This window comes from Mchenga conophoros, linkage group LG5 (genome assembly GCF_057382185.1).
Source record: "Mchenga conophoros isolate Kocher_MC1m ecotype Shallow Benthic linkage group LG5, M_conophoros_male_GT1.1, whole genome shotgun sequence".
In the NCBI taxonomy this organism is placed as follows: Eukaryota; Metazoa; Chordata; class Actinopteri; order Cichliformes; family Cichlidae; genus Mchenga; species Mchenga conophoros.
Window position 1 is genome coordinate 17,097,647 of NC_140530.1, and position 12,196 is coordinate 17,109,842.

Genomic DNA, 12,196 nt, shown 5'->3' on the forward strand with positions numbered 1-12,196 from the left:
GCTGAAGCAGGCAGACGTTACGCCACCGCACTATGATTCACTCATTATGCAACTGTTTAAGTAAAAATGAACAATAATCAAAGATGATGTTTGAGGATACAGATGCATTATTAAATGTTAATGAAAATATAACGGCCCACACGATCTGTGCTTTATTTACACTGAGTAAATGAACAAACTGTTGCAAAAATCATTTTAACACCGTCATAGTGGACTTTACTTTGGGTGAAAAGATGCTCAAGAACATAAAGTGATCCTGAGCACGGATGAAATGTTTGCGTAAAACATAAAACACATAAAAGTGTGTAAAAATACATCTTTTGGTGCCCCCTACTGGCAGATTTATGTACATGCAGCGTGAAACTTGTTTCCTGTGTACAAACCAACGACAAAATAACAACAGAGAGGTAGTAGCTGATAAGGCTGACCCAGTTACTGTCTGATCTCGGCAGTATAGTTTTTCTCAAGAAGAGCAAAAGAAAGATGAGGTTACTACAGACCCGGAGAAACTCCTTGTTTGTTGTTGGGCATAAGAGAGCTGGGTTTGTATGCAGCGCATCAGAGGCAGCATTAAGGAAATCAACCTTTGTGGTAACATTCAGTCCCTTTGCTTCCCTTTTCCCATAAACTGTGTGATGCACAGTGGTTCATTTTAAGGAACTGCTGAACCACTTAAGATTTGCTCTGTGAACTCTGTGGGACACTCCTCCCATCAGATGGTGCTATAAGTTTTAAAGATCTTAAAGGGTGAAAAGAATGAAATGGAAATAAAATTTGACATCATTTTTTATGATCAGTATTTGAATAATGAGTTTCTGGTTTTTACATTTTAATAGTGTACTGCCGTTACACATATAAGCATAAAAATAACCTTACTATTACCAATATTAAAAAATGTAATTGTTCTTCTTGTCTTGCTGTTTCTAACAAGACAATTATGCCTTCTCCGCCAGAACCAGCTTGCATTGCTGCAAAATCACCAGCAGGTGGCGGGTTCTTATAACAACAGCAATCACTAGTAATCACTGTGTAGTAACAGGTAGTGTGAGTTCATGCACAGCTCCATTATTTTGTTTTTATATGTTCTGGTAAGAAAGTATTCACATTTTGACACGTATCCTCCCAGATGAGATTGTTTTCAAGAGCATTTAAAATGTGGTGTCAGGTGAATAAACCCACAAGTGTCAGTGTCTGTCACACAGCCTCAGACTAAATACAGCCAGACCCCCCCAGACCCCCACCTCGAGGACCTATAGGTAGCTTTGCACCTGGTCCCATTGGGCCGCAGTTTTAAATTCACTTCACTGCGATTAAAAGTGGCACATGGTCCACAAGCTTACACCTTGAAACCTCTTGAGAGGCAAGTGCAATAAGCAGATCAGTTTATAGGCATTGTCACCCTACTCACTCTATACACCACCATCTAAGAATAAGCAACAGGTTTTAAGGGTCGGTTGCTGCCCCGGGGGGGTCTAAATGAAAGTGTGTCAGTGTATGTATTTGTGGCAGCAAATATAGAGAGACCTCCTCTTCTCACCTCTGAGAAAGAGCTAAGATTAGAATCACCCTCTGCCCAGCATGTATCACTATCTGAATATAGCCTGCTCCCCTTCTCATGCCTGCTGGGTCTCACTCCGTCTGTCCTCTGCCCTGCCTCTAACTATATCCAGCCTTGTATAGATCTCCAAACACACTCCGGTTTCAATCCACAGCTTTCCCTCATAGGGTATGGAGAGGGAGAGGAGAAGCCATGCTTAATTCTTGGGCTGCAGATCACAGGTAATCATATTCTTAAAACATTAACAAACAAGCACGAAAAGGGTATTGGCACAGTATATTATGCCATATATGTGCATCTGACTTTATTAGCCCATCAGTGGACCTATTGTGCTGTAGAAATGTCTGAAAACAGTAAAAACAAAAACAAAAAAAACAACAAGTAAACAAAAAAAACACATTTAGCATGTATCCACAGTTCAAATACAGGAATTAGCAAATTATTGACCCTTTTGCACCACTTTCTAATAAAAACCACTTTTATAATTGCTTTATAATATATAATAATTACTTTGAGATAATAGCATTGCTAATGAGTGTTGCTTATAAGCCTTTTACAGGACTCTTGCCGCAGGAATAGCCCGGGTGTTTCTGAAACTTATGGCTCTCTTCTACACAAGTGCACCACTTGCTAATTCTTTACATCAGTCTTTTGTTTGTTTGTTTGTTTTTCCCCCCTTGCTTTTTCGCGCAGTGATGTGAGAAAAAACAACCTGTGATGTTCTTATGCATGCAGAAGCTCGACCACTTTCCTGTTGGCTCCTCTGCAGACCTCCATGTGGACGCTGCAGGGCGCCCTTCTGCCTGCCGTCTGGATGCCCGGTAAGCGCCGCCCTGCTCCCTCCCTCCGTCCGCCTGCTGACTCTGAGCTCAGTGAAGACGCCCTTAGCAACAACACACAGCTGCACCGTCGAATAAGATACTCGCAGCGCACAGGAGAAGGATTTAACAGTGCAGCGTTACTGCACTGACCTCAGGTGAAGATTTTACGCGACGGGGATTCTGCTCCGGTTATTAGTGCAGTATAAACATGAGGCGTGAATACAGTTAGCCTGTTCTGGGCTAGCCATCCCCGAAGACGAGCGAAGCACCCCCCAAGCTGTCCCGAAGGAGGACAAATCCTGGGGGCTCTTGTTTGCTAACTACCAAGCCAGCTTACCAGGAATAGGCACGGGAATGGTGCTCTGGATCGACTCATTGTACTGTCAGAGAAAGGCGAGGGGCACATGGGTCAGACCATCGAGTTGTGATATTTGGACTCAAACTAACGGAGGAAGCGGCTCTCCGGCGGACGAGTGTTTCGTGGCTCTGCGAGCTAGCTGGCTAGTTAGCTGAGGGAAACGACCCCCACCGCCTGTTCATTTTTTTAATTGTAGCTTGGCCAAGACGAGTGTGAGAGCAACACATGAAAACACAGTAAAACTAAGAAGAAACTACTGCTTACACTGGGAAGAAAGCTTGCTGATACAGAAAGGAAAACAACTTGAGTTCAGTCGAAAAGACAACTAACGGGTACTCGGACTGCTATCAAAACACTGCAACAGCAGACTTTTTAATACTAGTAGCTCAGTTTGCTAGTTTGAACTTTTATTCTCCTTTTTTTTTAAATCTGATTTTTCCCCTCACTTTGGATGCTGGCATCTAATATTAATTGCAATCATGATGATAATAAGCCGGAAACCAGAGGGCCCAATAGCAACAGGTAACCAAAACAAAGTAAAACGTTGTTTGTCTGTACGTTCGCTTCCTCGTGGTCGTGTGAATAGGATTTATTTGGGGGTAATTTAGAGGTGAGTATGATTGGGATTTAAAAAAATGCCCTCCAAGTAGCTGCAGAACTGGTTAATTTCACAAGTGTCTTCGCGGTCACGTCGCGTCTGTGGGGATAGAGCACGTATATAAGCTACTGTAACAGTGCCGTGGGCTTCTCACAAGACCCGACATGTTAACAAGTTTTCTTTTCCTTTTGCTTACCCTGATCAGTTACAAGACTTTTATCTAAGAAGGTTTTGAATGTCACACCAGGAAGCTTATTTTATTTTCTTATTTTCATCTTTCTCGTAAACTTTTATTGTTCTATCAAAGGGTTGATAAGCAGTAATATCTCAGTTGGCATCCTTTTAAGACGCGCTTTTGGAATTTGTACTATGACCAGTGTTATTATTGTTTTATGACACTGTGACTGATCTGTTTTTGTTTGCTTATGTGCAGATTTTTTTTCTTAATTTTATTTTTTTTAGCTGGTAATAAGAAAGAAGCCAAGAAAGAAAGAATGAAAAATGACAGAGCTGTCATCGTTATGTCATGTCATATGAACCCTGTGGTTTACCTTGCCTCTGTAAAACACACTTTGTCCAGAATGCCAGGAAGAGGACAAAAAGCTGAGCCTTTCCCCCACCACAGCCACGCTCACACGTTTTATGACACATGAGCTGCTGTGTTTGTTTGCCTGAACCCTGTTCTCTATCCTTTACAGTGCCGAGGAGTTTTCATAGTGGGGAGAGCTGGACATAGTGGGCTGGATGTTTGGGGTTACACAGATGTTTGCTCTCTGTTTCTTCTCTTTTTTTCCTTTCAAGCTTTGCTTGGACAACAAATTCAGATTCTGTACAAAAAGTGCTGAGCACCCACTGAGCGATTAGGAGTTTGCTAAGGGCTAATGGAGTCTGTGCTTGGCTAATATTGTGTGTGTAGTCCTAATGCCACTGTTTGCAGTGCTGTGCAGGTTTAATGCGTGCGTATCCAGGCAGCAGGTCTAATCTGTCCAGAAGCAAGCCTGTGCTGGGAACATAGTCTCTGACGCACCTACACATGGTTACAGCACTCTCTGGGACTCACGAGGGAGAACGCCAAACTCGCCACAACTTCGGCTAATGAGCTACTCACCCTGATTTCAAGCTGCACTTTACACAGTTAGTTTTAATCAGTTGGTGTATCAGCTAGCATGTAAGCTCGATGACTGTTGTGGTAAACAGTTGGCCAATGGGAGCGATTGCCATTTTTGTAATTGGCTTCCACCCACAGTCCCAAATGCCGTGCTCGTCCATGAGCATGAAACACAGCACTATTGAATGACAGGCACAAGCATCCCTCTATATTAGCTCTAATTCCAAACACACCTGGTGTGTGCGCCACATGATTTGGGCTGAATGGACAGATGGGCAGACGGAAAGATGCTGTCGTCACAGAGGCATCTGTTACCCCCATTAGGCCAATAATACCACTTGCAGCGCTAGCGATCTGGGACCCTAAGCCGCGTGTAAGCTGGTCAGGTTGGAGCGCTGGCCTTAGACACAATGTATTGGGTACAATAGCTACAGTGATGTATCTGATAATGGTGGTCTTTTCACTGCAACTGTGAGCTAGCCTGTTGTGGGAGACCGTATTCATCCCCACTGGCATACAGAGATCGGTGTAATGCAAGATGTCTTGCTGTGGTGGCTCAAGGGATTTGTCTAGTTGTACAATGCAGTTTGTTTTAGCATCAGGGTAACTAGAACTGCTGGTGTGATTGATGAGATGATTAATAGGACATTGCCTGATTTGGTCAAACAAGGATAGTGCGTCTCAGTGGAGAAAATTAAATTGCATTCTGTTGACGTCACCTTCGAGGATCGTTCTGTGCTTTTGCTGCAGATTTAATAGCCTCACATCATCACACTGATTGACTTTGTTCATCATTGTCCCTGCAGCTCGCCATGGTGACGGTCTGTACGACTCGTACATGAGGACCGACCACATCCTGAAAGACGAAGCAGACACAAACAGTCCGTCGGGGCTACCCCCAATGCCCAAACACACAGTAAGTATACACACACAAACACGCACGCATACGCGTGTAGCCAGTTAAGCCCTATTTCCTGTGCTGGAGCACACTCTGTCTCCAGACTTCCTGCTCCTCTGAGAGATATTCCCTTGCCTGTGTTCCTGTTCATCACATTTGTACCCCCCCCCCCCCCCTCCCTCCCTCCCTCGTTCCACTGTGTTCTGGCTGCGTAGGATGGGCAGCTTATCTGTTTCCTTATCTCCAACATGTGACTTTCAGTAGATTTTTATACCCTTCATTTAATAGCATTGTGTGAGTAAGACTCATTTATTGTCCTAGGGCATCAAAGTTTGGTGCCCCGGCAGTTCTCGGTGCTTGCGTCAGGGAAACTACGGTGAATTGGCCAATTTGTTTTTTCGGCTAAAGTGAATACAGAGTGCGCTTATCTTGCCTTCATCTGTTTTTGGACACGTCATTTGACTCAAACCATGTTAATGAGCAGGTGATATATATGCATGTTTACGGTGCTTACGGTAACTTTCATTGAGGATACGACCTCATTAATCTCAATAAATTGACCCATATACCATAATTACTTTTTGCTGTTCTGTTAATCCATTCTGAAAGATAATTAGGGATTTGCTTTGAGTTTTTTAGGCAGTTTTACATTAAAGGAGGGTTATTACCAAAAATAAATGATCTGTTTTAGCCTAGGTAAATATATATATGTGATCTTATAAATGTCCCCTATGGCAAAATAAAATGCACATACACACAAACAACAATAGTCCACAGGCCTACATGTCAGTAGATGAAAAAGGCTGGTTTGATATATTGTAAAGATTTATTGGGCTTGAAAATGTGACCCACAAACAAACTCACCAATCAGCATTCTCCCCCTCTCCTCCCCTTCCCCTAGCTCGTGTAATCCTCCATCAGTGGGCTTGCACAGAGTTTAGGCCTAGTTTTCTATTCTAGTCCCATCCTTCTTCCTTTGTGTTTTGTGTCACGCTCACAGAGTTACTGTCCTCCGGTGAATGTGACTGACAGTAACACTAGCCTCATGCTCTATTAAAGTAATAAACTGATAGATGAGGGCTTGATTTGCTTTAATAAATTGTACTCATAGTAAGTTGAATTCATGAGCCCCCACCTTTTATAGCCGTGTTCTGACTGTCACCCAAATTACGGCAGCGTAATAATACCATCATTTGCTTTGTTTGTGACAGAGGTTTGTGTGGTTGCTGCAACCTTGTGTGAGCTTCAGAGAGAGGAGAAAAAGATACTGAGGTGTTTCTGTAGCAGAAAGAGATTAGCTCTCCTCCATCTGTTGCACCATGCAGATTTGCACACAGGGGACTCCACCCTCTGTAATACCTGAGTGAGAGAAAATGCCGCACACTCTGATTTCTCTTCCCGTTTGGAGCCCTCTTACGTTTGAATTTTTATTGTATTTTTCAGCCGGGTCAGTCAGTAATCCATCACAGACGCTGTTCCCCGTGTGGAGAGCTTTGATATGTATGTCAATATTTGTGTATGTGTCTGGGTGAAGGGGCTCGATCAGTGACATTCACTGTGTACTTTGGAACAACAGCTGCATGAGACCCTGGGTCAGCAGCAGAGCTGTTGTAATAAGTTAAGACTATATAGTTACATGTATGGAAACCCATCCCGCATTCCCACTCTATTTTTAGAGAGCCCAAACCTGGTACAAAAACACACTCTCAGCTGAGTCCTTTCTCCGTGGATGATCAACACCCACTTTTCCTAAAAAAAACAAAACAATCTTCCCAAAATCGGTCTGCCCTTAGAGTAAAAAGTGTACATGTGTAAGAGAGAGACAAAAAGCGCGAGGATATATCCCTCTCCAGTCTAACTCCTTGTACGAAGGCTTCGGTGAGTTCATGTCTTAACAGCCACACATCTTCTATAGTTTAACAATATAATTCAACTTTAATGACCATCATTTCCCTTGTGCTCCATAATCTTGCGGAGCGTTCTTTCCGCTAGAGAGAGAGAGAGCGAGGAGGAATGAATTCCTGGGGTTGCTGAAACGAAGCTGCTCTCCGGCGAGACTCGAGACCGTTCTTTAAACTCCTTTAACCTTCACCCCCAAGCAAAGGTGGAACTGTCACTTTTAAAGTTTGTGGACAGTTATATTGGGGGGGGGGAAATCGCCTAGTGACTGTGCGATCACTTTCTTTTATTCTGAACTTCATTTTGTACGTAGATGCTATTTGCAGTAATTAAGGAGTAAGTTAGAAGTTAAATGTTTATAGCAAGATTATGACAGCACTAACAATGATTAGTGGTATCTTTCATCTAAGCAAGGATACAAACAAGTAGGTGGGGATGTGGGTCGTTTTGCATGTGTTGGTAGGAGAAGAGGGGACGTTGCGCATTAGCATTTGCTGCCAGACTGGATCTGGATCCTGTCGTGCTGGTTAACCAACTGCAAACTGGATGTCTGCTCATTTCTCTCCACCTGAGACTCTACAGTTGGGTGTTGATATTTTGATCTGCATCAAATACAACCTTTTTTTTCTTGTTAATAATCAGGATTTAAAAATGTTGCAGACTCTGTCTTATATGTGGAGCTGGAATGATGCAGGATAATATTGAGTTTTGAGTCATTTTTAGAAGACCCTCAGTTAAGAAACTGTTTTCTCTTTGTAGAGCAAAATAAACTGCATTTGCTCTGATATTCACCGACTGCGTCTTGTAAAGTCTTGTTTTGCCTCTGTGTCAATAGGTTGTCAGTAACAAGGCTGTAATGAGGGATCAGGTGACCATCCGAGGTGCCCCGTCAAAGGTGAAGTACCTGTATGATGACTCGACTAGCAACCGCAAGGTCAACGCCATAACCACAGCAACCACACTGAACAGTGGGACCACTCATGAGACACCCACTAAACCTGCCCCAGCCTCCAGCCTGTCCAAAGAGCACAGTGTGGACAGGTGAGAAAGATGGACATGCTAACTAAGAGCATGCTAACTAAGTAAAATGTTACAGGCGAGATGATGACCAGTCAAGCTGTCGGTTAACACATTTGTTCCATCCTCATTTGCCACAGCACTGAATCCAGTAAGGGCTCTGTCGAATCCTCTGGCCCGCATGGAGCCGGGAATGGCGTCAACAGCAGTAAAGTGTGCGGCCCACTAACTCCTGATCAGGCTCTGAGACTGTACCGAACTCAGCTCACCACCCTGGAACAGGCGGAGATCCACTCCTACCCAGACATTTACTTTGTGGGACCCAATGCAAAGAAGAGGCCCGCAATTGCCGGAGGTAGCAACAACTGCGGCTACGATGACGAGCAAGGAGGTTATATTCACGTCGCCCACGACCACCTGGCTTACCGCTACGAGTTCCTCAAGGTGAGATGTGTTCTGATGTTTGTGGCTTTAAATTTGTTCTTTCATTTTTAGCTAAACAAATGCTTGTCCTTTCTCTTACTCTCTACAGATCATTGGTAAAGGTAGCTTTGGCCAGGTTGCGAAGGTATATGACCACAAACTGCAGCAACACCTGGCTCTGAAAATGGTGCGCAACGAGAAGCGTTTCCACCGGCAGGCGCAGGAGGAAATCCGCATCCTGGAGCACTTGCGGAAGCAGGATCGTAACGGCACCATGAATGTTGTGCACATGCTCGAGAACTTCACCTTCCGCAACCACATCTGCATGACCTTTGAGTTGCTCAGCATGAACCTGTATGAGCTTATCAAACGCAACAAGTTCCAGGGCTTCAGTCTGGCACTGGTCAGGAAGTTTGCGCACTCCATCCTGCAGTGCCTGGAGGCTTTAAGCAGGCACAGAATCATCCACTGTGACCTCAAGCCAGAGAACATCTTGCTCAAACAGCAGGGTCGCAGCGGCATCAAGGTAAAGGCGGCGCCTTCTCGTCTGTGCTGTAATGGGTCTGTGCGTTTGGTTTTCATTTTCATTTATATCATTTCTTATTCTCTTGCCCCTACCAGGTGATTGACTTTGGTTCCAGCTGTTTTGAACACCAGCGGGTCTACACCTACATTCAATCTCGTTTTTATCGAGCTCCGGAGGTGATCCTCGGTTCACGTTACGGCCTTCCTATTGACATGTGGAGCTTTGGTTGCATTCTGGCCGAGCTGCTGACTGGCTACCCCTTGTTCCCCGGCGAAGATGAGGGCGACCAGCTGGCCTGTGTTATGGAGCTGCTGGGGATGCCGCCGCAGAAGGTCCTGGAGCAGGCCAAAAGAGCAAAAAACTTCATCAACTCCAAGGGCCACCCTCGGTACTGCGGTGCAAACACTTTGCCCACCGGAGCCACTGTGCTGACAGGGTCCCGCTCGCGCCGTGGCAAGATGAGAGGCCCTCCAGGTAGCAAGGATTGGAGTGCTGCACTCAAGGGCTGCGAGGACCCCGCCTTTACTGACTTCATAAAGAAGTGTTTGGACTGGGACCCGTCTTCTCGCCTCACCCCCAGCCAGGCCCTCAGACACCCTTGGCTGTATCGCAGGCTTCCCAAACCAATACCCGGGACAGAGAAGAGCCAAGGAGCGTCTGTGAAACGACTCCCCGAGCACCACAGCACCTCCTTTCCCTCTATTCTGGCCAAGGGGGGGCCTGGCTTAAGCTCTACAACTGCCAGTAACAACAAACTTAGAAGCAACATGATGGGAGATTCAGGAGAGGCCATACCTCTTCGCACGGTCCTACCTAAACTTGTCTCGTAGAGAGAAAGCGAGAGATAAAATCCTCTAATCTCCTCCCTCGCCACGTTTTCCCACTCCTCAGGAGGAGTCAGAGTAAAGGAGAAAGTGGTTTTAAAACAGCTTTGTTTGTTCTTTTATTTGTTTTCTACTGCGAGGTGTCGACACCCCAGTCTTTGGTTTTTAATAATAGTTGAAAAGAGAAAGAGAGGAATAATAAAAGAAACACTCAAAAGTTTTTATACAGCGGCTGTGGATTTTCCGTTTACAGCCACAGGACGTGGTTTGATATTAGATAATGCTTTTTAAAAACAAAAGAAAACTTCCTCGTGTGAGTGGACAGCTTGTTCAATGAGAAAATATCTCTAACCTGTGTGCGATCTCACGTAAGTGTTGTGTTTTGGTAAAACGCACTGAAGCACACCTGCACTGTCACTTGCCTCACTTCACTCTCTTAAACTTGAAAAGGGCTACAGAGATTACTCTTATCAAGTTAGACTTAGCGAGATTTGTTCAGCCAATGGATTTTAACTAGAAGACAAATTGTTAGTTTTTGGGTTCTGCAAACACTTAACTCAGTTATCCCTCATATATACAACAAAAATGCCTTCAGACTGGTAATACAGGATTGGCTTTATGTAGCGACAGATTCTGAAAACAGAAGTAAGAAGTTTATTTTTTCCTCTTTCCTTTTTCTCCCCACAAACACACACACATACACCACTTTTCCTCATCCCTTGCACTTGTGTGTCAGCTCAGTATGTGATGTTAATACTATGGAAAACGCTGAGAGGACATAGGACAACCTATTTATAGCCCACTGTCGTCCTCCTATTTTCACCGTACACGAGTGGGGAAAAAATGGGGAATCGGAAGAACAGTAGAGCTACTCGGACTCGGTCACAAAGGCGTCGCGTTCGGTACCTCACAACTGGTTTGCAAGATAGAGAGGGAGAGAGCCGTAAGTCAAAGCACCTAAACACCTTTGGGTTGATTGGCTGGAAAGTTTTGTATGAATGTCACCTGCCCGTGCCTGTAATTGGCTGCCGAGATTGTTAGCGGTAGTGGTCCTAATGGGTGGGTAGTGCAAGGAAAGATAGATCACGGGATAAAATGAAGGGCAGTATGTTCAATATGAGCCAGGATATTTTATTCTCTGGAGGAGAGATGTGTGGAAGACGAGCCAGTGACAAAACGAACGGTTTTAATGGTACTGTTGAAAGAAACGTTTCTCAGGGAGACATACTTGATACATCCCTTAATCTTAAAATTTACTGTGTTCCACTTATAGTCATGTATCCCGACTGTGGATGAAGATGGCATGCAAGCCCAGTCCGCTCAGAGCGAGAGCATTTACGAGAGTCTGTGAAGGGGGTCTGCATGCTCCACAATCTGACCTAGATTCTCTCTCCTCCCCCACATTCACTTTTATCGCTCCTCTTTTTTTCTCACTCTGTCTCATGTAGGGCAGGGAACCTCTTAAACTCTCACATACACAGTGAATAATGGTGCTGTCCAGAATGCACACGTACAGACGCGCACACAGAAACATGTCAGGTGCATGTTGGTATGGACCACACCATTCAAAGAGTTCTTTCTCTTGTCCCTCATTTTCTAAGTGAAACTGTCAGGGATTTCTACTCTGTCTCCATTTTTTTTTATAGAAGTGGTTTCTAATGCTTTTCACTCCTGAATATCAAAGGATGTCAAATGCAAAAAAAAAAAAATGAAAAAAAGAAGAAGAAAAAAAGAGAAAAGTCATATACTGTCATGTTGTACTAGTGGTGTGAGTTAGTAGGGAGGGTGTTTGGTGTTCAGCATGAAATCACAACCTGTTATCAAAACTGAGTGACTATGAGAGAAACTGTACAGTAACCAAATGAAGTTGTGATAGTTTCTTTTTCTAAGAAAAAATAAAAATGATTTCAGTGAACTGTTAAGCTTTGGGGTGATTTCTGGATTGAAATGGGCTTTTTTTAATGAATTTTTTTAATTCCATGAGACATGTATTGCTCATTTGTCACCTAGTGTGAAGCTCTCATCTCCAAAGAAACCAGGTGTGTGTGTGGGGGGGGGGGGGGGTTGTTTTGGGTCTTTTTTCTGCCTGACATCAGGAGCTTGTGTCAGGAAAACAGTGGCTTACACTGCAGTCAGCATAATGAATCACTTTTAAGTGAACTGGAT

The 12,196-nt window shown here is 44.2% G+C and overlaps 1 protein-coding gene across 2 annotated transcripts; it reads left to right on the forward strand.

Moving 5' to 3' along the window:
• The first annotated feature begins 1,726 nt into the window (after positions 1-1,726).
• On the forward strand, positions 1,727-11,952 carry dyrk3 (dual specificity tyrosine phosphorylation regulated kinase 3). Of its 2 annotated transcripts, XM_085273671.1 has the most exons (7): positions 1,727-1,779; positions 2,294-3,259; positions 5,250-5,359; positions 8,076-8,281; positions 8,398-8,701; positions 8,790-9,206; positions 9,302-11,952. In XM_085273671.1, the coding sequence occupies exons 2-7, from the start codon at positions 3,217-3,219 to the stop codon at positions 10,034-10,036; spliced, it is 1,815 nt and encodes a 604-aa protein (XP_085129797.1). In that variant the 5' UTR covers positions 1,727-1,779; positions 2,294-3,216; the 3' UTR covers positions 10,037-11,952. The 2 variants fall into 2 exon arrangements, with proteins under 2 accessions (XP_085129797.1, XP_085129798.1); XM_085273672.1 differs by lacking the exons at positions 1,727-1,779; positions 2,294-3,259 and adding an exon at positions 3,324-3,347.
• The last annotated feature ends 244 nt before the right edge of the window (positions 11,953-12,196 follow it).

Excerpts from the sequence above, each read along its gene's own strand:
- dyrk3 (XM_085273671.1), top strand. The coding sequence starts at position 3,217 with ATGATGATAATAAGCCGGAAACCAGAGGGCCCAATAGCAACAG. Across the intron at positions 5,360-8,075 it reads CCCCAATGCCCAAACACACA|GTTGTCAGTAACAAGGCTGT; the intron begins GTAAGTATACAC and ends CTGTGTCAATAG. Across the intron at positions 8,282-8,397 it reads AAAGAGCACAGTGTGGACAG|CACTGAATCCAGTAAGGGCT; the intron begins GTGAGAAAGATG and ends CATTTGCCACAG.